Source organism: Dreissena polymorpha, chromosome 2 (genome assembly GCF_020536995.1).
Source record: "Dreissena polymorpha isolate Duluth1 chromosome 2, UMN_Dpol_1.0, whole genome shotgun sequence".
NCBI lineage: Eukaryota > Metazoa > Mollusca > Bivalvia > Myida > Dreissenidae > Dreissena > Dreissena polymorpha.
In genome coordinates this window covers 150,917,287-150,944,244 of record NC_068356.1, presented here as the reverse complement: position 1 = coordinate 150,944,244, position 26,958 = coordinate 150,917,287, and the positions used below count along the sequence as shown (strand labels likewise).

The 26,958-nt window shown below is 33.7% G+C and overlaps 1 protein-coding gene and 1 long non-coding RNA gene across 2 annotated transcripts; one reads left to right on the top strand and one right to left on the bottom strand.

The window, feature by feature from the left end:
* The first annotated feature begins 865 nt into the window (after positions 1 to 865).
* On the top strand, positions 866 to 6,543 carry LOC127869436 (uncharacterized). The gene is made up of 3 exons (XM_052412013.1): positions 866 to 1,014; positions 2,995 to 3,078; positions 4,361 to 6,543. Exons 2-3 carry the CDS (start codon positions 2,995 to 2,997, stop codon positions 5,696 to 5,698), a joined length of 1,422 nt encoding a protein of 473 aa, XP_052267973.1. The 5' UTR covers positions 866 to 1,014; the 3' UTR covers positions 5,699 to 6,543.
* A 1,862-nt stretch (positions 6,544 to 8,405) lies between these two features.
* On the bottom strand, positions 8,406 to 15,195 carry LOC127869443 (uncharacterized). The gene is made up of 4 exons (XR_008044564.1): positions 14,814 to 15,195; positions 13,188 to 13,288; positions 12,765 to 12,933; positions 8,406 to 11,747 (listed from the first exon to the last, which is right to left on the bottom strand). It is a non-coding gene; the product is annotated as an uncharacterized LOC127869443 (long non-coding RNA).
* Between the last annotated feature and the right edge of the window lie 11,763 nt (positions 15,196 to 26,958).

The following is a 26,958-nucleotide window of genomic DNA, read 5'->3' as shown; positions in this document are numbered from 1 at the left end:
CACTTGAATTTATATGTACTTGTAAGTCTGTTTAAACAGCTTATTAGAGCGTATGTTACGTGTTTGTATATCCAACTTTGTAAATAAAATTTACTTGACTTGAAAAAAACGGTTGTTTAAAAGATAAGATTCAATATATAATGTTTTAATTTATATCCAATCAAACAAAATAACACTCTGTACTACAAAATACGGTCAAAATATATGCTCGTCAATTCGTAATCATAAATAGAAAACGATTGAGCGTACATTACAGTTGTTCGGTATTTGAAGAAAATAACAAATTTTTACCGAAATAACGTTAAAAATTTCATTTAAATTGATCAGTTTTTGTGACGACGAGGATGCGAGTTATCTTTTGCTTCCAAATATCCCGGGTTCGAACATAAGCAGGCGCATACGTTTTTTAGATAATATTGTCCATATTATTATTATAATTTAACTTTATTCCAAATAATGCATTGTTTTACAAAATTCGTCGAGGTAACTTTTAATAGATACGAAAATCTAAACATATCAATGTTTGCGTAAACATGTAATTAAATAAACGGGATGTAAGCCTTGAAATAGACGAGAATTTTGCGATGATACTATTACGATACCGTTTTACAAATAGTTCTGAATCTCGTCGTATGATACATGTAGATGGTGCGTTACTAAATTGTAAATTTTTCAAAAGTGGTCAGTTATCTATTCAAACTTATCATGCGACAAGATCAAGATCACACATAGTGTGTGTTTTTAATAAGTTAAAATATCAATAAAAGGAAAGAAGCATTTATCAGACAAAATGATAATATACCATCACATTGGTATAAAAGGCTATATTTATTTTGTTTCAATACATTGTAACCTGAGCAAGGTTGGGCTTATTCGTGATGTATGTCGACATCCGCAATATATCATGATTCATTGATAACGTTCATGTGATGTTTGTCCGAAGTCCTCAAGCACGCCCCTTGCAATCAGAACGACACGGAACACTGACGGGATCAGGCTTACTATTATTGACAGGTATTTGCAAATCTTATCTTATAATTAAGTTACATGTATAGCTGTATGAACTGTGATAAGAATATTATATTTTTACTTAAGACGTATTTTTTTCCAATTTCAAACGTGATGAAATATTAATCGTACAGAACATACAATTACTATTTGTTGATGCAATCATTAAAAGCGAAATGTACAGAAAACAACTCTTAACGCGTGCGAACTATCAAATAGAGCTCGTTCAAGAACGTGCATTTTACTGTACAAGTCTTGTCTGCGCAAAACACCTCACGTCATTTCATTCAAGTCACACCTATTAAGCTGAGCAGTAACATGAAAACACCGGCGATAATTATCACTGGGAAATGGAAAATACTTTGGTTCCAGGCTTTATATAAATTGCGAATCGAATCTTATAACACGCAAGTTTAAACTACGGTTTGCAAGCTAGCATTTGTATGAATGTAAAGTTCTTTAAAACGATAGATGTTTCCTTTAATAAGATCGACCCTATTTTATACGGAGCAGTAGTTTTCCCCTAAAATTTGAACTTACCGTTGCTGCGTGACAAAGATAACTTAAATAGAGTTTTCTTTTTCAGAATTTTCATTCCGCCGTATATAATTAATCTTAAGTATTTATTTTTTTTAAAATCGGGTCACATTATAGTCCCAACTTATGAGGCGGTTCAATAACAATATTTGCCATATTCTTGGGATCAACTTAAGAAGCGAGTTACACTTTGATGGAGATCAAAATATATGGATCTAGGGGCAAAATATTGTTTAACTCAGGTGAACGCAACTTAAGATAAAAAAACACCCGAAAACTCTAACCCAACCGATTTTTTTTCAACATTATACCAGAAGCATAACTAATGTTTGTTAAGAAATGCAAGTTAAATACTATATTTGCAAAAGAGCAATAACAGTCCTGAGTTTGTGATAACAAATGTTTAATGTTATTATTAATCTCCGCAAATGAAATCTACAAAATGCGTATACAATTATTAACTGAGAAGTACGAACTTTCAAAACAATCATTACAAGTTGTGTTCAGTGTCGGTTTTGCGAATACAATTAAAATATATACGCAATAATTTGTCAGTAACATGTCATCTAAATTTGCGAAACAATTCGTCATTTTTGCACAATAAAAAAAATCACATACAAATAATATTAACTTGAATTTTTTTTTATGCTTTCCGGCGGTTTATAGAGAAATATCAGTGAATTAAAACTGATAATTTCACTGTTTCAAACAGTGAAAATTATCAGTGAAAATTATCGATAATTTTCATTGTTAACTGTGAAATGACGTCATTTTTTGACGAAATGAGGTCGTTATCCCAGCGAAATTCTTTGGAAAAAAAATACATAAAATAAAAAGAAAATTTGTTGGATTCGGTGGAATATCGATTTTAATTTACTCGTGATCATAGAAAAGATATATTTTCACGAGTGGCGCAATATTTTCTATGATCACTCGTGAATTAAAATCGATAATCCACCGAATCCAACAAATAACCTCTATATCTTCCATTCTATTTAAAAGGCTAGTTATCTCACACTCATAAACCATAGTAAATTAAATTATACCATATTTTATTTGTTATTAACTTTATGGATTTAAGTTAGTATGCTATTGTAATATGTTATAGCTTAAATCGCCACATCTGTATCGTTCATGTATATTTACAAATCTGAAAGTGTTTAGCAAGCATGCAATTCAATATACCTTATATAAATTTAAAAGCTGCATGGATTGCACACTAACGGAATACCAAGTAAAAATGCTTTAAAATAATACCGTATTTTTGTTAAATTGTCCTTGTGATTTGAAGATGCGTTGCACTTGAAGAATCTAAACCTCATTAAATGTATTAATGATCATATTTTATTGATTTTCGACAATGGTTAGCAACGAATAGTTATTAAAAAAATAACTAAGCAGGGAGCTTCTTTTATAACGTACTTAACACATTTCTTTCACATTCAACAGATGGCGGAAGGTGGCTATTGGGGTGATAAAACAGAACCTGAATGTGTTCCCAATCAGAGCGGACTTTACGGTCGCCACTCTCAAGTAGGCATTTACGTTTATTTAAAATGAAGCAGCAACAGTGGTAGTAGTAAAAGTAGTAGTAGAATCAGCAGTAAAAGTTGTTGTAATTGTAGAGATATCAGCAGCAAAAGTGGTAGTAGTAAAAGTAGTAATAGTAGAAGTAGTAGCAGTGTCAGTATAAGAAGCAATAGTTGTTGTAGTTGTAGAAATATCAGCAGCAATAGCAGTGCAAATTTGTAGTAGTAAACAAACTGTTTTATGTGGTTGTGGTGGTGATAGTATTAACGGAGATAGTGGTGGTGGTGGTGATGGAGGTGAGAGTAGAAGTGTTTTTGGTGATGGTGGTAGTAGTCGTGGTGTTGGCAGTGGTAGTAATTGTGCTGGTGATGGTAGTGTTGGTGATGTATTTTATTGTGGCTGCAATTCTGGTGGTGGTTGAGTTGCTATTGTTTTTCGTTGGTGGCGGTAAAGATGTTGTTGTTTATGCTTGCGATAGTAGTAGTTTTGCAGATGGTTACGGCCAAGGCGGCACCAATATTTTTCTTTAAGGGGCCTTTTCACAGATTTTGGCATATATTGAAGCTTGTCATTAAATTACTTTCATTGTTAAATAAAACATTGGACCTAAAAATCTCCAGAAAAAACAATAATACAATTAAAAAAGGAAAACAAATAACCCTCAACTAGGCTCGAACCACTGACCCCTGGAGTCCTGGAATAAAACGCCTCCCGCATAGACCACTCGACCATCCGTGCTCATGCTATGAGCTGATTTATTGTTTACTTATATAAGAAATCCTCGTAGTTTCTAAAAATACACCGACAACAGAACTTTCCAAATAATTCAATCGTTTCGCTTTGCAACGCTTTATAATTTTCAGGTGTTAAAATCGTTTAAAGATGCATATAATGGAAATTTTAGAGCATAGTAAATGTTCAGTATTACTATTTCCGCACAAATATCATAACTAAAACGAAAATTTGCGAATCTTAAACAACTTTTTTAATTTTGTCAATTTACCAAAACGTGAAATGGCCCCTTTAATGGTTAGTTCCTTTAATCTTTACAAGAAAATAAATAATGTCGAAGACAGTTAAGAAATACCCTTGTTGTGCATTTGCTTTATTACTGAAAATGCGAATCAACACAATAACATCAAAACAATTTAATGGTATCGTCTATATTCATAATATTATGTAATAGCGCCTTGTCAAAAGCGTTGTAAATGAATATTCTATTTATGTTAAACGTTCATAATAAATGTTTTGTTTCCTATCAATGTAATCTTCTCATACATTTCAGGTTCAGTGTCAAAACGCCTCAGTAGAGATCTGCGTTTTGTTGAACTTTCTTGGATACGGGCCGTGTATCAGACAGGCACGGAGAGACGCATACAAGGAGTGGGGCAGGCTGTTTACTGAATATGCGAGCGGTAATGCAACGTGGATAACGACAGGTAGCAAGGCCGAAGGGCTGACCCGCTTTATGGAGAGTGACTTGGACATCACGTTTGTACTATCACGTATTATGTGCATAGAAGATGGTGAATATTCTGACATACTGCCAAGGGGGACTATTGTGTTTAGATTAAGCACCATAATGTGTTACCCGGGACACTGCAGACTGCTACTAGAGCTACCTGCAATAATTAACAAAGCATACATTTACAAAGCCCTTTGTTATGATGAAAATGGGCGTCCTCTCCTGTGTAGCGACTTATTTGTTAATTTAGTATCGTCTGGAGAACTGATGCCATTTGAGGTACGCCACGAACGTGCAGGACCATCAATGCCATGTTCACTTTATGATTCAATTCATATAGACCTAGTATATTCTCTTCACTGCCAGTGCCCCCGAATACTGCAAAGATGGGCTGAACGACGTCGGCATTGGCCATCAACCGATATCGTTCAAAAAGTTGTATCATTAGGGGCATATGTTTCTCCGGTAGGATTCAAAGGGAGTGAGTATAGACGCGTAGAATGGAGGATATGTTTTAATACGGGCGAGAATGAGCTTGTGAGCAATCTTAATAACATACAGGTTTACATGTATGTTATATTAAAGATGGTAGTAAAGGATGTACTGAAGCCTGTCAAGAAAGAAATTTCATCATACACAGTGAAGAACATAGTATTATGGCTAGCAGAGAAAAATTCACAAACATTATTTCATGAAGGGAGTTTGCTTTACTGGGTTCATAGAGGACTAGGAAAACTAAAAACTGCTATTTTAACAGAACGTCTGTCATATTACATGATACCAAAAAGAAATCTGATGGCAGCCTGTGGACTGAATGGAGAGCAGAAGCGGACCTGGGTAGCAACAATCAATGACATGATGAACGAAGGTTCAAAGTTAATACTCAGATTGCCGAAAATACGGAGGGCAATACTATCACATCCAGAGCCACTGATGTGGTATAGCATGAAGAGAGTAGAGCTTGAACTGCTAGACCTGAAGATAATGAACAGAGAACAGGTAATGCATCAGAATATGGTTGATAATGAGTCGGATCCGATGCTGCTGGCTTTAAATAGACGTAAAGATGAGATATTGAGAGAGGTTCAAGAAAGGATGGGTTGCGAAGGATGTCGCGCGAATGATCTGGAAGCAATATATAACATGATGCTCATGTAATTTAGCTGTAAATGACAGTAATTCCATGAAATATAGGAATGCTGAGGACGTAGCCTGGTATCCGGTCCTACGTTTAAAATAAATGAGTGCGTCATACATTTTAATTTATTGTTAAATAAGCTTATAGTGTTCCTTTGTTTTGTTTTTTCACAATTTCTACCACTAGACATTTGTTTTACACGTGATACGTGTGTTTGAGATATTTCTATCTTAAGGAATACATAGTATGTATCCTATATTGTCCAACATATTTAGTTCAGTACACGTTGTGAATACCAGTTGTTATGCGAAATAAATAATTGACTGCTAACTGGCGTGTATAAGAGTTCAAATTGTTGTGTTCTTTAATCGTAATTCATTGAATTGTGCAGCTGTGTATTATTTGATGTTTCAAGTGGCTTATATAGCTAAAAACCTGTCCGTAAAATATGATACGTGTCCATGTCATTACGTACTAATGAAACATTAAACAAATCATGCTTTATTTCAGATTAAAGTTAAACAATTATTATTAATTAATATCCAATCTCAATGGGTGTTAACTTATATTCTCTATCTAATATGTTAAATTTCATCATGCATGTTTCGTTTTTGTAAGGAGTTTTTTTTGTTAAAAGCAAAATTGTGATACCTGTTTGTTTCATGTTATGCTTCTATTCACCATGCTCCAAGTTCGATTAAAACGTTTTGCAATGCCGTTAAAACATTAAAATATGTAATGTAAATATGACTATTTCTTAGAGCGATGTAAACCGTCATCAGGATCGTATTATTGAGATTGAGTATTAAATATTTGTGTTCATTGGTGTACAACACATCTAAATAAATTATAAAAGACACGCACATCATGCGGATGTTTTCTTTGTTTATCGAATACACTGGTACCATATTATTTTGATTGGTAAAATATATCATTTGAATTATTCTGAATACTGGCCCGCTTTAAGGAGCATAACTTCAAAAGTTCTTGAAAAAATAATGTTGATGCTCATAATTATATGTTCAATGATTATATAGGATTATAACACACAATAACTGTTAAATATATGATTATATAATTGATATAGCAGACTAAGAAAAAACCAACAACAGAGTTTAAAACAAAAAATATCCCTTGATGTTTACTCATGTTACCTTAAGTTACTTAACTTAAATACCCCCAACACTTCTATTCATATTTCAATAAAAAGGTCGGTCTTAAAACTATTTCCGATTAACACCATTATTCAATGCGTCTTTAAATCCACCATTATTCAATGCGTCTTTAAACTTTGTCTACAATACTGACAGGCCATAATGAGAATCTAGATATAAGCAATATAAGACGTCATCACCGTCAGGATATTCTAGTAAAACATGATCTTTCAATTTTTCGACAAAGTATTATGACTATGTGATAAAAAGACATTGTGACCACCGTTAACCTTATCTTATTAAATAAGTTCATTATAGTAGGCTAAGGTTAATCACACGTTTTTCAATATAAAACTCCTTAAGGTCTCACCCATCCATCCCCTTCCTCCCACTATTTGCGTATTGTGTGATACTGATTCTACTTGCACTCTAAGATATGACTGTAAGCAGCTTATAAGCGTCCCCTTCTTTGTGTGAGGCATTAAAGGGTTTTGTGTCATTGCAATTACAGCGACTAACGTTCGACTAACAGGTTAGCCCAGCGTGATTAAAGAGTGTGAAACCAAAGTGCAATAGTTCCCTCAAATATCATTCTTCCATACGACACGAACACATGCGCTTGTGGATTCCAATAGGGATGTTGCTAAGTAAGTTTCGTCTAAATTAGGTTATGTCTCAAGATATCTTGAAAATAAATTGCCGGACTGAAGGAATGACAAACATCGATTATGATAGATAAAACTAATAAGGACTTAAAAATTACAACAGGAAAAACACAAGTTAACTGCAAGACGGTAGCTTTATCCGCCATGCGATCAATATATAGATTTAAATTAATTAAATTATTATTAATATTGTCCAGTCTTGTATTGATATTGTTGCACACGAAGAAAATATGTTCGTGTATACCAAATATGATGCTAATAAAATTCTAATTAGTGTATATCTTCAGTATATTGCTTTTGTAATATTAACCATGTAAAATTTCAGAAAACAAGAGCTGTGTTTGTCAGAAACACAATGCCCCCTAATGCGCCGCTTTGAATTATTTTTTTTACCTTTGACCTCGAAGGCTGACCTTGATCTTTCACCACTCAAAATGTGCAGCTCCATGAGATACACATGCATGCCAAATAACAAGTTGCTACGTTCAATATTGCAAAAGTTATGAAGAAGGTTAAAGTTTTGGTTAAAGTTTTTTATTTTTTGTTTGACCTTTGACCTTGAAGGATGACCTTGACCTTTCACCACTCAAAATGTGCAGCTCAATGAGATACACATGCATGCCAAATATCAAGTTGCTATTTTCAATATTGCAAAAGTTATGAAGAAGGTTAAAGTTTTGGGACACACACACACACACACACACACACACACACACACACACACACACACACACACACACACACACACACACACACACACACACACACACATACTTGTAAAACCTTCCAACCGGGGAAATGTGTTCTAAACCTACCAACCGGGGACCACCATTTCCACATATTCTAGAAAGCTGAAAGTGATAAAGAACAGACAAGTTTCGAACCTAAAATACGATTTTGACATAAAAATTATGATAAATAGGGTAATAAATCAAAGAAAATTTTACATGCACACCGGGGAATTATGTGCGTACCAAATGAGGAACTGCGATGTGTGCCAACTGGGGAACGGTGTATACCAACAGGGGTACTAAGTGCGTACCAACTGTGGAACTTCAATGTGTACCAACAGGGGAACTTAGTGCGTTCCAACTGTGGCACGTCAATGTGTTCCAACTGGGGAAGGGTGTATACCAGCAGGGGTGCTATGTGCGTACCAACCGTGTAACTTTAATGTGTGCCAACAGGGGAATTGTGTTAACCAAGAGAGGAACTTAAGCGCGCTATCACCGTGGAGCTTCAATAATGTCCAACGGGGACTTTGCGTTTACCAACAGGGGTAATTGTGTGTAATCTTGGTACCGTTGTTAATAGGACAATGGCGTGCACGTTCATGGATAATATTTAAGTTAGTACAAAAATTGAAAAGAATATGTATGAAACAATATTTAAATTAAATATGTTTATCATATGACCTTATATAAGTTATACAAAAATGCCTTATTTGATTGACTCAAATATTATTCACATCAAAATAAGCATAAGAGACAAAACGCAAATCAAACAATACATTAATGACTTCATTAGCTATAAGCCGACTACAAGCATGCAAGTGCTGCATTATACCATAACAATCATGGTGCAATTAATCAACAAATGAATACAATTCGTTCTTAAAACTAAAAAATAATGTTATTTTTTTCAGGCCACGCTATTTGTCAAACCGAATGAAGGAGAGGGGGAGGCGGCTTATTTGTTTAATTCATTTTTTCCATCAGAAAAAAGCATTCACGATTTTCACCTACTATGAAGTTTTTTATCCTAAAAGTAGAACTGCCCATATGCATATAGATTGAATAGTGTAAATTTTCTTTGTCCTTACTCTGAGATTATAAAATAACTCATGCATTTAATCCCCTGAAACAGGTAAACATCAGAAAATTCATTCACACGCATGGCAACTTCCACTTCACTTAAATTGTTTTAAATACATTTATTGCATTTTCAAAAATAATAAAATCTGTAACTTTAAACAATCATGAACGTTTCACAACGAATGTGGCGAGGCTTGAGAAACTAAATAGTTAAGTAAACTAGCAAAACGACTTGATAACAATGCATTTTGACGCGACAGTAACTTAGTCTACGGCGGTAGGTCAATCTGAATAATGATCAGTAGTTATTGTTATAATATATGTATTTTAATTCTACAACTGTGATACCATTACACATGTGCTGTATTAAAAAAATACAGTATGTATGCACTTGTTTGAGTAGAGAATGCCAAAAACGGGTTAACGTTAATAATGAACTTACATTTAATTCTACCTGTCGAAATAACAGATTATATTTTAAGGAAAATAGTCACTGGCAGTCGCTTTGTTTTCCCTTGCAAACCAAACACCTTTTTTAAGATTTGAATTCACGTATTTTGTTCAAACTACCTTTATGTTAACCAACTTATGTACCTAATTTTTGCATAAAATATAATAGAAAGAGTGTATTTTAAGCACTGAAAAATTATGCCGATGTGTCATCCATATGTTATTTGTTGAAAACAATATAAAAGTAATAATTAATGTTGTTATACACGTATAATCACCGCTGACTTTGACAGCATTATCATTATATAAAAACACTAATAATTAAATATGAACCAAAGCAAACACTTATCAAACACGTAGTTTAATATTATTTTGAATCACTTACATTATAGTATATATACTTACTGGGAGTGCACATGTGGATCAATTGTTAAACCCTTGTTGGTGCCAACTTAAAAATAATATGTACCAACAGGAAAATTATAACAGTGTGACTCAATTCTGAATATACAGCACCAAATCGAACAAGATCAATTTCGCATACATGTCAAAACACTCAATTACATTTCAGATGGCAGATAACATGGTTAACATAATGATTAATCACTTAAAACAACCGACATTATAGCATCATATCGCAAAGTGTATAAACATTATTAATTATTAGCTTTGTGCCTGCATTTACACATCACATATAAATATATGTTTCAAATATGTTGTGTTCTAGGTAATCTACAGCTTGTTCAAGTGTGTGTATATGAAGAGTATTCGAAAAAACAAGTAAATAGCTTGTGTTAGAATGCATAAAAGAGGTCAGTCGCAAACGCGATAAATTGTTTTAACAATATCTTAGTCTGGGAAATGGGTATGTTAATTGATCTTTAACCATAAATGAGAAAAAAAACATAACTAAATCTGGCATCTTAGTAATTTTCATCGTCGTTGAATTATAAACTTCAATAAAAACATGGGAAAAAATGCATAACTCCTCGCGAATTTTTGTAGATCAAGCAATTTTGATATGAAAATATATATAAACATACCAATTATATACACAAAGCAAATATGTGAATTGATAGCTAATGTGAATATCTACACGCAAAACAAATGCACAAAAATCTGTGTAGGAAATTATTGTAATATTTAACAACTATTTAATCAATTCTAGTGCGATATTTACGCAATAAGTTACATTTTGGTAAATGTTTACTTTAAAATAACTATTAAGTACTCAACTACAAGTCAGACACCTGTCATTCAAAACAAATTTTGTAAAATTGACAAAATATTCATTTGTATTCTTCATATTATAGCAGTGGTTTAGCAGTAGTTTTTTTATGTTATTTAAAATGTAAATTTTATCCGACTGAATTTTTTGTGTGCCTTCTCTGAACGTTTAGCCTTCTAGATTGATTTGTTATCATGTTTGCTATATTCATTCATATTCAACAAATTTAGGGTAAAAAATAACTTGTATAGTGAGTAACTCGTAGAAACTCGTAATAGAAAGTACAAAGAAACACTCATTGGCCGAACTATATACCAATCCTAATTTGTTCGGCGATATGATTATGAACAAATATCGTTTTTGGCAAAACCGTATTAATAAAACATTCAAATACAATAAGCACACATATATCGTTTTCGAAAAGAGTATATAGAACAAGAAAACACAACAAAATGTGGCAACTTCATCCTTTAACGTATTCTTCTAAACGTGCATTATATGTGTAATATTTTTTTAAGTTAAAAGTCCCCGTCGCTTTTTTGTTTCAATCAAATTTCTGCAAAAGTCTTTGACATTTTTCCAACTTCTGTTGCGAAGGTCATTCTCACTTTCAATTCATGCAAGTATTTCTTTTTTCTCTGGTAATTTACCCACTATCAAAAAACGATCAAAGTGTCTGTGAACAGCTCCTTTTTCGTTTTCACTCCATTGATTTTTGGCTGCTTGTTATGTTCTCCTGGTATTTGAAGTACTCTTTTCTGTACATGGATAATAAAACACCATATGACGTCGCTAACTGCCATTTGTAAGATATTCATATTAAATATATATACTTCAGTACAATTTTTCATAGCAAAATTACGACAAAAGCGTCCAGGTACTTACGGCACCTGATAATGACATAGATGTCACACGACAAATTTGGAAACATTATTTTGCCTTATGAATCAAACAATTACTTTTTTAAAAATTGGCTGAATACACCGACGTAGCATGTCATTACATATACCAGGTTGTTCCAAACATGTTATCAAATTTCGAAAAATATATTCCATGAGGGTCGAATGATAAATGATGCCGAAAATGGAGACGCAAAACAAAATTGTGTAATGAAAATAGTTGAAGTCAACCAAACTCCCCATCTATGCAATTTCGCAGACAGAGACATTGCAATTGGCGAGGAACTCCGATATGATTATGGAGTACCAACACTTCCATGGAGAAAGGTACATTCTATTGTTAAGACGTCATCTGTGATGAATTTATCACTGATATTTATCACATTTTAAATTAGCTTTAAATGTCTTTTGAATTATTATTTTTTATAAATATAGCCAATCAGTTTTATGATTGCATTCATGTTCATTCATGAGTTATTCTTTTTAAATACAGATATTCAAATATCTTTTTGCCGTGAATTAAAATGTTTAATCATTGAACGTCGTCAAGCTCTACTTTAATGCGGTCTGTCTGATAATGTGTATTTGTTATTTGAATTGTCAGAAATGCACGGAGCAAAAAAATGGGTATGTTTCACAGTGATTTGTTATTACTACACATGCATTGATACAAATGCGTTGTACTTAATGGTTTCATAACTAACGAACTTTCTAACACTGACTAGATAGACATTTAAATAAACACTTCTGGTGCTTTAAACTAAAATAACGCGCATGCCAAATTTAATTATTATGGTGAAAAAACTAAAGATTATTCTTCTTCTAATGGCGTGATTTAAACGTTTGATGTGCAAAGTAAAGCTAATTTGTAGTTACCAGCAAGATTTGTCACTGTATTTAAAAAAGTAAATGAAGCTGCCTTGACCCTCCTTTTCATACTCCTTTTCTAATTGCCGTGCATGTTTTGCTCGTGTTATCAGATCCCCTTTGTATTCGAGAAGAAAGTCTCCTTTTTTAAAAGGCTCAGTGGCAAAGACTCCTTCGCCTGAAATAATTATATTTGTATACATTTTATATTAATAATCATTTTGGTCATATAATTGAAGGCTAGATATAGGCGCCAATAGTGTTTTATTCATAAATAATCAATACATCTTTATGCTACTTCCATACTTCTGCCCAGTATTAAGTAACCCAATAGTCCATGTTTGTTTTCTTCTTTTTAATGGAAAGAGCTACGATGTTCTTTTATAATTTCTAAACGACTTTAAACATAACCATATACAAAAATATTTGTACCTATGACATCATTGACGGTTTTTACTTCAAAACCTGGTGGATCAACGTAATTCTGACAGTACGTTCTTGCGAGATCAAGGGGACTTGGACCCTTTTGGCTACTAAATGTTAAAATGGAAATGTCGATGAGAAAAACAACAAGAGCTGTCAGAAAACAGCGCGCTCGACTATTCAAGTGCTTGACAGTATAAAGTAAGCCACCATGGGGAAATTGTTCATATTCAATAAGGTCAAGGTACTATAGTCATATTCTCACTGGAAGAGGACCATAATTGAAACATATGGATCCTATGTCAATGCCATGTTACTTGTGAATATGTTACTATGTCGTAATAAATAAGTTTAAACCAAACATATTGATCGCTTATGTTTTAAAGAAATGGTTAATTATAGACGATTCTGAGTTCAGGTTTCCACAAAACATATGTATTGAACATTTGTAAAGATATAAAACAAACTAATAAGATTGTATTTCAAGTTGGGGTCATGTTGGTCAAGAAGTATGCAAAATATGAAAGCAGCATGTCAAGGGACCATTAAAATATTTGAGGTGGTACGCAAACTTTAACAAAGAATTATTAATAATATGCATATTCTAAGTGAAAAAAGGGGCCATAATTCTTACAAAATGTTGTTTACAGTAGTCTGCTCTTGTTTATAGATTGGGGTCATGTTGGTAAAGAAGTATGCAAAATATGAATGCAATATGTCAAGGGACAAAGAAAATATTTAAGGTGGGACGCAAACTTTAACATAGAATAACCAATAGTATGCATATTCTAAGTGAAAAAAGGGGCCATAATTCTTACAAAATGCTTTTTACAGTTGTCTGCTCTTGTTTATAGATTGGGGTCATGTTGGTAAAGAAGTATGCAAAATATGAAACCTTATGTCAAGGGACAAAGAAAATATTTGAGGTGGTACGCAACTTTAATAAAGATGTATCAATAATATGCATATTCTAAGTGGAAAAGGGGCCATAATTCTTACAAAATGCTTGTTACAGTTGTCTGCTCTTGTTTATCGATTGGGGTTATGTTGGTAAAGAAGTATGCAAAATATAAAAGCAATATGTCAAGGGACATAGAAAGTAATTGCGGTGGTACGTAAACTTTAACAAATATTTATCAATAATATGCATATTTTAAGTGGGAAAAGGGGCCATAATTCTTACAAAATGCTTGTTACAATTGTCTGCTCTTGTTTATAGATTGGGGTCATGTTGGTAAAGAAGTATGCTAAATATAAAAGCAATATGTCAAGGGACATAGACAATATTTGAGGTGGTACGCAAACTTTAACATTCCAACGCTCACGCTCACGCTAACGCCGACGCCGGGGTGAGTAGGATAGCTCCACTATATATATATATAACGTAAAACACTGTAGAGCTCTAGGCAGTTTTTCGTTATATATATATAACGAAAAACTGCCTAGAGCTCTACATTGTTTTACGTTTATTTAAAAAATATATTCGTGAAATATGTACCGTAAAACAAGCTTTGTAATCAAATGATATTAATATAAATCGATCTTTAGAATTCGTCTTCCAGTATTACTTTAAAGTTTACATAAAAACGCTTTTTAATAGCAATTGAACGTTGCAAACATAATTAAAAAGCTTACCTTAGTTTAATGCGTTTGTTCGCTCGAAACTCCATTTTTCCAACTTACTTTCACTAAATGATATAAATACCGAGTGTATGATTTTTAAACAGCGCAACCGGGGAACTGTTATAAGCCTGGATACACACTCGATTGTAATTTTGTCAAGATTTGTGTATATTTTGTGCATGCCACAAACCCGCTAATCGGGGAAGGCGTTGGATTTCTAATTTAAATTGACAGTTTGGTATTTCATACACGTAGATTAGAGATTTTCGCCTAAAACCAACCGGGGAATTCCCCGGTTGGTAGGTGTTCCCCGGTTTGTTGGTGTGTATTCATACGATTTTCCCCGGTTGGTAGGTTTTACAAACTCACACACACACACACACACACACACACACACACACACACACACACACACAGACAGACACATACAATGACAGACAGGCCAAAAACAATATACCCCCGATCTTTTGATCCGCGGGCATAAATACAACAATCCTAAAAAATATATTCACGAAATAGTATTTGCAATCGAATTTAACCATTTGTGAATGGTTTCATGTCTTAATATGTCATTGACTATTTCAAAAACAGATGTCGAATACAATTTGATCGGTCATACAAGCGTTAAAGAGGAAAGAAACAAATTAATAGAAACATGTTAACGTAAAATCCTATGTATTTAAATACAATTCGTTTATGATTTAGTACAATATTTATTATGCACATCAAATTTACAGTATGGATAACAACATATATATGTTTACAGATTGAACGACGGACACTTTGTATTATATTTATTATTATTTTCCGCCAACAGTACATACTGTATTCAACTTCAAAATTTGAAAACACATAATCGACAATACCATTTTCTGTTTTACGCTAATAACCGGACTACATTTCTATTTTAATTTAAACGTTCAAATGTTCGTCTGGCTTCGGCACTTGTTTGTCCATCGCGATAAACATTGTTTACTCGACATAACATTGTTCGTATTGGGCAGATTCTTAAGAAATGAAGTACCATGTAATAAATGGATTACACTAATACGGTGTTCTAAGAACACGAATACGGGTCTTTGGTCACGTTAAACATCATCTCGTGAAACAACCTACTTGACTGACACGCGTTCTTAGAACTTAATACTAGCATAATATTCTCTATGTTGCTCACGATGAATGTCAAAAATAGTGAAGAATTCAACAACGCAATAACATGACACATTCCAATTCAATAAAATTTAATATTAAAACTCATGCAATAGTTAAATGCATGTTAGAAATGTTAAACACACGTCATTACTCTAAAAACCTGAGCAGCAGTATAGCACAATAAAACTAACATTACATTTACACTATTGTTGAATATGATACGTACATGTGTCGTACATTAATCTTTCAATTAAAAACTATTTAATCGTTTTTCGAATATTTTAAAAGCTGATATCATACAAAATAGAATCTGGTATTTAATGTAATTGAAACATGAAGCAAACGTTGTAGTTGTGAAATATAATTAAAACTAATGTTACAAAGCCTTATTGTTCTGATCTGTAGAATACGATATTAATATATAAAGATTGTAAATGAACACATTTTATATATCTATTCTTTTTATAATGTACATGGCAATAATAGGAATGTGTTAGTTCATGTATTATGAAAAAAAGAACCGAAGGTGATCTTGAATATGTAAGCAAATTGACTGTCTTTCATTTCCATAACCAGTTATAATTAGGCGTAAATACAACAAATGTTCTAAATTGTTTCCAACATAATATATACAATTGATTCAGATATGTTAACACTCAAATACACAAGTTTTGCATTTTGGAAAAGTGAGAGCAAACAGATAGTGTAATGTACATGTATATACAAGTAATGTTCAAGTAGTTAATATAAATAAATATATATCACAGTCAGAAAAAACAAATGCAAGTACAGTTTAATAAATCAGTTTTTTATAACCATTCAAACGACAGCACACATGTAAACAGTTTATGATTTTATCCCACTTTTACAGTGAATTCGGTTGATCAAAGCCCCTTTGATTAAATTTCATCTATAATCAACGGCACGTGCTACGTTGTTAGGCTACGTTGTAAACAAATGTAGTTCCTTGTATATAACAACTAAATGTTATATTGATATTATAAAACTTTTAGATTTGCAATTCAATATGAATAAAATTGTAATTAATTACGCACGACTCTTTGTCACATAACGATATTCTGATTTTAAAACACGATTATTTGATTAGCGGTTATTTTTTTGAACGCGGAGTAATATACTGACCTTGGTTACACTACTTTTGTCTTGAGTGTCTAACAACTGCTTTTGACCTGATAAAGTATATAAAACATTTGCACCATTAAAGGGAATTCAAATTACAAATTTACATACCAAATTTACCAATGTTTTTTTTGGACTGATATTGTTATTTTAATAAAGAAGCATATGTAGTAGTTTATATATGTTTACATCTGTAAATTGCTGATCTTGTAAAATTGCAACTCCGTATATTCCTCCTTAAATCAGAACAACTCAGTATATTCCTTCTCACATCAGAACAACTCAGTATATTCTTTCTCACATCAGAACAACTCAGTATATTCCTTCTCAAATCAGAACAACTCAGTATATTCCTCCTCAACTCAGAACAACCGCGTTTATTCCTTCTCAGATCAAAACAACTCCGTTTATTCCTTCTTAGATCAGAACAACTCCGTATAGTCTAACTCAGATCAGAACAACCCCGTATATTCCTTTTCAGATCAGAACAACCCCAGACTCGGAAATTTGTATTAATAGCTATTCGATACAACGCAAGGATAGAAATCGTCACGGGGGTGGTGTATTGATCTACGTTCGTTCCGACTTGTCGTTCAACAGTCGCAGGTATCTGGAGCATGCAGAAAAAGAAGCAACATGGCTCGAAATACTCTTGCCGAAGTGTAAACCAATTCTTTTCGGTGCAGTTTACAGACCACCGAAACAGTGTATTTTTTATGATCAATTTGAAAGTGTGCTATTATCTAGTACCCATTTTTCTGAATATGTAATTTTGGGTGACTTCAACACAGATGTTTCTAAATCTAGATCATGTGCTCTTGTGTCAGCTTTTAAAGATTTTATCAATATGTTTAGTTTAACACAATTAATATGTAATAGTACAAGAGTGTGCAACACCACTTCTACCACTATTGATTTGGTTCTAGTTTCGGACCCGGAGAAGATTTCACAGGCTGGTGATATATAAACAACTTTCAGTGACCATCACATGATATATTGTACCCGGAAAGTAACAAAATCATTCATAGGATCCCATAATAACATTTCAGCACGTCCAATGAAAAATTATAACAAGGAGACTTTTCAAGAGAAACTTTTGGCTACAGATTGGAATCAGGTTTTATTGTGTGACAATGCTTCTGAGGCTTGGGATCTCTTTAAACATATATTTATGTCAGTGATAGGCAACATGGCTCCTATCAAACAAATGAGAATTAGACAAAGAACTGAACCATGGATAGATTCAGTCATTTTGGAGGCCATCAAGCAAAGAGACAAGGCTTTTAGTAATTACAAAAGTGATAAAAGTGCTGAAAATGTTGAATCATTTAAATTATTAAGAAATAAGTGTAAATGCTTAATTGATACAGCGAAAGAAAACTTCTTTACAGAGTCTCTTGAAGCTAACAAAAATGACTCAAAAACACTCTGGTCTATTATTAAGAATCTAGGTTTACCATCTAAGCAAGGATTATCTTTCTCTTCTAATATTTGTCTTAACATTGATGAAAATATATGTTTTGATAAGGAAATTATTGCAGATTCTTTTTAACATTTTTTCACTACAGTTGCCTCAAAGCTTGTTGATAAATTACCAACTAATTTTCTAAAGTTTGGAAAATCATTTGTCATTATTTGTTATGCAAGCTTTGGTGTAAAAGCTACTAAGAGCATTTCTTTTTCTTTAGTTTCTGAGAACCAAGTGCTCAAATATTTAAACCAGCTTAGTTCTAATAAAGTAACAGGTTTAGACGGCATGCCCTCACATTTTGTGAAAGATGGGGCTTCGATTATTTCTCAACCTCTTTCTCATGTTATTAATCTATCTCTTATACAGGGTGTTGTTCCAGAGGATCTCAAGTCTGCTAGGGTTGTTCCTATTTTTAAGAAAAGTGATAAAACCTCTGTTGGTAATTACCGTCCTGTCTCTATTTTGAGTATTATATCTAAAATATATGAAAAGATTGTTTATGACCAGGTTGAGTCATACTTCAAGGTTAACAAATTGTTGTATAAATTTCAGTCTGGTTTCATAAGTGGTTTTTCAACGGACACCTGCCTCATACATCTGACCGATTTTATCAGGTTGGAAATGGATAAAGGTAATCTCGTAGGGATGATTCTTCTAGACCTCCAAAAGGCCTTCGACACTGTTAATCACTCTATACTTCTCATGAAATTAAGTGCAGCAGGTCTTGGTGAGGATATGTTAAGGTGGTTCAAATCATACCTTTTCTGATAGACAGCAACTTGTTGATGTTTCAGGCACTCATTCCGGTACAGCCCCAAGGGTTCCACAAGGGTCAATTCTAGGTCCCCTGCCCCTAATCTATGTTAATGATATGTCTGCTGTGGTTAAAAATAAGCTCCTCCTATATGCAGATGACTCAGGTATTCTCGTGTCTGGTAAGAGTAAAACTGATATTGAAAGGTTATTGAAAGAGGATTTACATCTTGTTAGTCAGTGGTTGGTTGATAATAAGTTGTCTCTGCATTTAGGTAAGACGGAGTCTATTATTTTTGGTTCTAGGCATAGAATCAGGCCAAACTCTTCTCTTGATATTTCTTGTAATGGTACCATTATTGAATCTACATCTTCAGTCAAATACCTAGGGGCTACATTGGATCAAACTTTGTCCTTTAATAGCATGGCTCCTTCAGTCATTCAGAAGGCCAACTCCAGGTTAAAATATCTATATAGAAAGAACGAATATCTCACCCAACAAACCAAGAAACTTCTTGTCATGTCTTTGATCCAATGTCATTTTGATTATGCTTGCTCTATATGGGACCACAGTCTCACCAAAGTGTTACAAAATAAGCTCCAAACCACCCAGAATAAGTTATTGCGGTTTGTCCTAGGTCTCGATGGAAGGGCTCATATTGGGCCAGAACACTTTCGGTTGCTCATCTGGCCGCCAGTCAATAAACGTGTAGACCAGATTGTTCTTGGCCATGTGTTTAAGATTAAAAAGGAATTAGCCCCTGACTATATGGGATAACATTTTATTCCGCAGGCCTCTATTCATTCATACAGGACCAGGTCAACTCAAAAAAGTGCATTTGCTGTCCCCAAAGTTAAAGGTTTCGGGTCAAAGTCCTTTTGTTACACGGGATGCTCATTATGGAACAATTTACCCTTCAGTATAACACAGATTGATAGATTGTCTGTTTTTAAGTCGTCTTTAAAAACTCATTTATTAGAGAATCTGTAAGTTTGTATGTGTATTGTTTTGTTTGTTTTTTTTGTGTGTTAAGGAATCAGTTCTAGTCATCAATTTTTATCATCATTGATCCTATCTTCCATAAATGTTATGTGTTAAGGAATCAGTTCTAGTCATTAATTTTTATCATCATTGATCCTATCTTCCATAAATGTTATGCATTCTCCATTTTTATAAGTGCCACTCTATGTCCTGCCACCAGCACAAAGGACCACAATGGAAATATGGGTTTACTCATTTTTGTGTTATCCTTGGTGTTTGGTGTGTATGTCATGGTATATTTATCTTCATGTATGTGATATTTTTATATTTTGTACATGTTGTGAATGTCCATGTATGCATTCCTTGCCGAAATGAATCTATCTATCTATCTATATATTCCTTTTTAGATCAGAACAACTCCGTATATCCTTTATCAAATCATAACAACTCCATATATTCCTCCTCAGATCAGAACAATTATGTTTGTTTCTTCTCAGTTCAGAACAACCCCTTTATCGCTCCTCAAGTCAAAACAACCCCGTATGTTTCTTCTCAGTTCAGAACAACGCCCTAAATCTATTATCAATTCAGAACAATTCCGTATATTCCTTCTCAGATAAAAACAACTCCATTTATTCTTTCTTAGATCAGATTAACTCCGCATTTTCTTACTCAGATAAACAAGCTTATTCATATTCCTTCTCATATCTGCACGACTGTCAATATAAATGGGCTGCAGTCATTTTTGTGTGAATCCAACATACGTCTGTCTGTTTTTTTTGTTAATTGCTAGATTGACACTCATATTTGAGAGATTACATAGAATGATCCATAGGCAATCAGAAATGTGAAACGCAACCTTCCATCACATGATTTACCGCATCAAATGGGTATGTTATTGTAAATTAACTTGACAAATTAACAAGTTACTTTCCTACCAAGATGCATCGTACATACATTTTTACCTGTGACTTTACGCGTGGTAATTGCCTCTTCTATCTCTAAATGATAAATACCTAAACTATACTAAATTTTCGGAAACACTTAACATAAATATTGTTTTCAGTGTCTAAAAACATTTAGATTCAAAGCATTATTAAGCATTATTAAAACACAGGTGTCCGAAAATTTAGAGAGAATAAATACAGGTTTTTGAAAATATACATATACTTTAAAAATACTGCATTGCTTGGAAACGGGTATGCAACGTGTATATAATTAATTGTTTAAACGAATAATAGCACGTGATTGAAAATACTACGCCGTGCAGTATAAATTACTTTTACAATTGTTTCACTGTAAGCTGTTTAATGAAACCATTATATATTACCTAAATCTACGTTAATTACTCACCTTTTTGTGTTAATGTATGCTGCTTGTCTCTGCTCCAGGTATACACGGAAGGCCCAGGTCTTTACGTCTATATCTTCCAGCTTATCTCCAGTTATTTATCCATAATTCACTTAATTCACTTCCGGAACAAGACGAAATTATTACGCTCAATGCGTAATAAGTCCCACAAAAATAGTTCGCATTTACTTCTATTATTTATCCAATAACGTAAATGTAATGGCCCATTGCCTTGAGGCATTCGTCTGCTAGGTTTCAAGACCTTAATCCGGTAAGTAAAACGCATGATCGAGGTATCAGCGGAAAAGTGCAACAATTGTAAGAATTGTAAATTATAAGAAAATGTACAGTCATTTATTATTGACAAAGACCATTTAGATAATTTTAATGTGACCGAAAACTTAACATTATTACGGTATGTGAGGCTATACATGTTCAAACAGCGGGATAAATTATGAAGCTAAATTCCGGAATCGCTGTTGTATGATCGAATGCGATATTGGTCCTAAAGTGTAATCATGACCTTATAGCTAGGGTCTTGTGTCTCTCGGACGCTGTGTACACGTCGATCAATTTTGGGCAAATTTAGTTAACAATACTTTATGTATTATAAAGTTAAAATACGGAATGGTCGCATCAAATATGCCTTGTGCATTACATTTTGAACTGGACTTCTAGCTAGGGACATGGGTATGTCCTGCTTGAAATAGACGTGTAACGTGCATGAGTTTTGATAATTCCAGTATGTTTATGTTAAAAAAGTGTTTTCAAATAATTCAATGTTTGCTGACCTACCTATAATTGGCGTGTTACCAAATTTTGCAAAAGAGGCCAGTTCTCTACTTCAGCAAATAATCCGGAGGGATATCTGTCAGATTGTGTTTATTAAATAGGTATTCATTACAATAAAAGGAAACATGCATTTACCAGAAACAATACTATTAAACCGTCACTTCATTGTAAACCGTTAAATTTAGATTGTTTCAATATAAATTTAATCTCACCAAAGTTGGGAAACTTTAGGGTGTATTTCGACATAAGCGATATATCATGATTCGTCCAAAGTCCTCACATACGCCCCATTGCAATTATACCAAAACTAAACACTGACGGGATAAGACAAACGATTATTTAAAGGTATTTCCAAACAGGTATAATACAAAAAATGATGTTTTGTTCATCGTTGCATACAGTGTGAACAGTGTATAATGTTTAAGACGTTACATTTGTTTAATTTCAAACGTGATGCCATAGTGTATAAGGTAATTAAACACATATACGAAACCAATATTAAAATACAACTTGTATAACAAACAACCTTTATTTGAAATTTCTTACAGTGAACGTTTTGCGGACTTGCAGATTTACTTAATGAACGCGATGCAGGATAAAAAAACAATATTATCGTTGCTTACCTTAAATGTTTAACAATAGGTTTAACGTTTAATCAAATGATTAGCTATTTATTTGTATCAATCCATAAAAACAATTAACTGTTTTATACTTTGCATCTGCAAAAAACCTTCGTTTTTATTACACTGGTTGCAAACGACTGTGTGCGGTAACGACCTAGCATTACTACCAAAATACCAACTATCTAAAAATTATTAAAAGTGGTCACCTGAGAACAGCATCCCACTTGTCTACAACGGCCTCTTTTGCCATTTCCCTTAACTGACCGCTGTTTTCAGGTTGGACTTATGCACATTGTTTACTGAAAATCGGATGAAAATAAATATTTGTCGGTAATCAACTCGCATTTATCCGCATTTAAATGACGTATGTGTTTACTGACATACACAATTATTTTTCTTACACATAACACTGGCTTTTAAAACCCCAGGTGTTAGAATAACATTCAGTTGAAAGTTTAAATTGGTATAACGTCTTTTATATTTTAAACAGGCCCAGGTCTAAAACTCCCGTGTAAGTGGTTGTATATTAAGGATCAAACTTAAATTAAGGAGTAAGTTACGCTTTGATATACCGGTTGATCATGACAGATGGTTATAGCAGACTATTGATTTATACAGACCAACATAAGTGAAGTTGTAAAAAACGCACATACAAAACCCTACATACAGATCCACTTGTCTTTCAACATATTACAAGAACCAGATAAGACCTACCAAAGAAGTTTAAATTAAATGATATGTATCATGACATTGTTTTGTTAATATTTTGACTTTGTGAATTATAGAAAATACGCAGTTGCTACAAACGTAATTTATAAAGTATTCGCGTTTTTCTTGTACATGTATAATAACAATTATCTTAGCGTGTCGTTCAGGCAACATCAAGCTGCGTGTTCTGCAAACCGATGGAGTACTAAGTCTGACTATTGACGATTACTACCATACTGTGTTTTTGTTACAATTTCTCGTTTTTAAACATGCTTTGCCGAGCAATAAGTTAAAAGTCATTTTTGATGATGACGCGATTGTATTGGGTTTCGACAATTTTAAGCAATAAATACTATTATATTTATAAAGGGTGACATTTTTTATTACGGCTATAACACATTTCTTACACAATTAAACAGATGGCGGGAGGTGGCTATTGGAGTGATCATCCAGAACCTGACAGTGTTCCCCATCAGAGCGAACTTTATTGTCGCCACTCTCAGGTAGGCATTTACGTTTAGAAAGTAGCAGTAGCTAAAGTTGTAGCAGTAGTAGCAGTAGAGGTCGTAGTGTTAGTAGTATCAGTAGTAGCAGTAGTAGTGGTGGTTATATTAATACAAATAGTAGTTGTAGTAGTCGCCGTCGTCGTTGTAGTAGTAGTAGTAGTAGTTGCAGTAGTAGTCGTAGAAGTAGTAGTAGTAGTAGTAGTAGTAGTAGTAGTAGTAGTAGTAGTAGTAGTAGTAGTAGTAGTAGTAGTAGTAGTAGTAGTAGTAGTAGCAGTAGCAGTATTTGTTGTTGTACTTGTTGTAGTAGTAGTAGTAGTAGTAGTAGTAGTAGTAGTAGTAGTAGTAGTAGTAGTAGTAGTAGTAGTAGTAGTAGTAGTAGAAGTAGTAGTAGTAGTAGTAGTAATTATAGTAGTAGTAGTAGTATCAGCAGTAGCAGTAGTAGCAATGGTAGAAGTAGAAATACACATGTAAAACATGTTGTAGCATCAGTAGAAGCAGCAGTAGGAGTAGGAGAAATAGTAGCATTAGTGATAGCAGCAGCATTAGAAGTAGAAGCATTATTGAAAGTAGCAGCAGCAGCAGTAGCAGTATGAGTAGTAGTAGTAGTAGTATTTATCCTAACGGAAGTAGTTGTAGTACTTGTATAAGTAGTCGTAGTAGAAGTAGTAGAAGTATTAGTAGTAGTTGTAGTGGTAGTAGTTGTTGTTGTTGTTGGTTGTTGCTGTTGATTTTGTTGTTGCTGTAGTAGTACTTGTGGCATAAGAAGTAATAGTATTAATAGTAGTAGTAGTGGTGTTCTTGTTGATGGAGGTAGTGGTCAGGTTGGACATCAATGGTAGCGTAAATGATGCTATTTCGTTAAAAAGGACAAACGACGTTTTTTTATACTCTGCAGTAAGTAGAATTTAAAAAAAATCTTATAAATGTTTAAACTGCATTATATATTTTTTATTTCTGACAATTAAATGTTCGTAAAACAATTTCAGGTTCAGTGTGAAAATGCCTCCGTAGAGATGAGCAATGTGATGAACTGCCTTGGATATGGACCGGAGATCAGAAAGGCACGAAGGGATGCCTTCATGGAGCATGATAGGATGCGGACTGCAGGGAGGGCGAGGCATGTCAACATGGATCACTACGGGTAGTAAGGGCGAGGGGCTGACGCGCTTCCTGGAGAGTGACATTTACATGATGTTAGTAACAGCAGGTATTATGTGCATAGAAGATTGTGTTAATTCTGACTTTCTTCCAAGGCAGATTACTGTGTTTACATTGACTTACACTATAATGTCCTACCATGGACACTGTAGACTGTTCCTTAAGCGACCTGGAATAAGGATTAACCAACGCGTGCACGATTCCCTTTGTGATGATGAAAATGGGCGTCCTCTCCTGTGCAGTGACCTATATGTAAATGCATTCACGCCTAAACCTGTACCAACAGAGGTACGCCATAACCGTTCAGGACCTTCAATTCCGGGTTCAATGTGAGGATTGCAAGTAGACCGAGTATCTTCTCTACCGTGCCACTGCCCCCGCATACTACAGAGATGGGCTGAACGACGGCGGCATTGGCCCTAACCCTAACACAATTCTAGTTTATATTTTTCGTGGCACAATATATTCCATTTTAATTTCCCGAAAAAAAAACACAAAAAAGAGCATTTTGTTAAATCTTAAATCTATGTTCCCATACAAGATCTAGCGTTGAAATATTGTACGAAATTTTCGTTGATTTTGAGGGTTTAAAGGCTTTTAATTTAACTACTCGTACGATGTGTCGTTATTTTGATTGGTAAAATATCTCATTAATTTACCCTGCATAATGAAGTTGCGTCTACGGCGGTCCGTTCTGAAGCGAATAACGTCTTCAAATCTCTTGGAAAAATTGTTTATGTGCACCTATTATATTATCAATTATTATATATTAAGATAAAACATGTAAATATAGGGTTACTCAATATATATTACAGACGAAAATACACCAGTTACAGTGAACACAATAAACAAATTTGATTGGATGTTCTTACATGTTATTTGTAAGCATTGTTCTTCAATACATTACCACGGCTATTATCATTTTAATAAAACAAGTTGTTCTTAAAATATTATTGGTATTACTATCATCATTAAATGCGTCTTTAAACGTTGTCTAACAACCCTGACAGCCCATAATTAGAATCTATTGATGAGCAATATAAGACACCATCACCGTTATAGTCGTTATATTATTGAAGAAGCTCGTTTAGCGACGCGAAGGTTTATCATACTTTTTCCCACACAAAACCTTTTAATTACTCATCCATCCATCCATTTCCTCTAACTATGTGCGTATATTGAAATACTGATTCTCCTTTCACTATAAAATATGACTGTAGTCTGGTCATAAGCATCATCTCCTGTGAGCCTTAAATGGTTTGTTAGGTTGCAGTTATGAGAAACGTTGGACTTTCAGGTACCCTCAGCGTGATTTAATAATGTGAACTCAAAGAGATTCACTCAAAAATCATTGAGTCATATGACATGAAAACACGCGCTGTTACATCTTAAAGGGGTGTTGCAAATTAATTTTTATCTAAATTATGAATGGTTCAAGAGATAAGTAGAAGTGAATTGTCAAACGGACGAAATGACAGACATAGAGCATGATGGATAACGCTACTAAGTAAATTCATTTTAC

Coding starts and splice junctions, on each gene's coding strand:
- LOC127869436 (XM_052412013.1), top strand. CDS start 2,995: ATGGCGGAAGGTGGCTATTGGGGTGATAAAACAGAACCTGAATGTGTT. Junction 3,079..4,360: donor TTTACGGTCGCCACTCTCAA/GTAGGCATTTAC, acceptor CATACATTTCAG/GTTCAGTGTCAAAACGCCTC.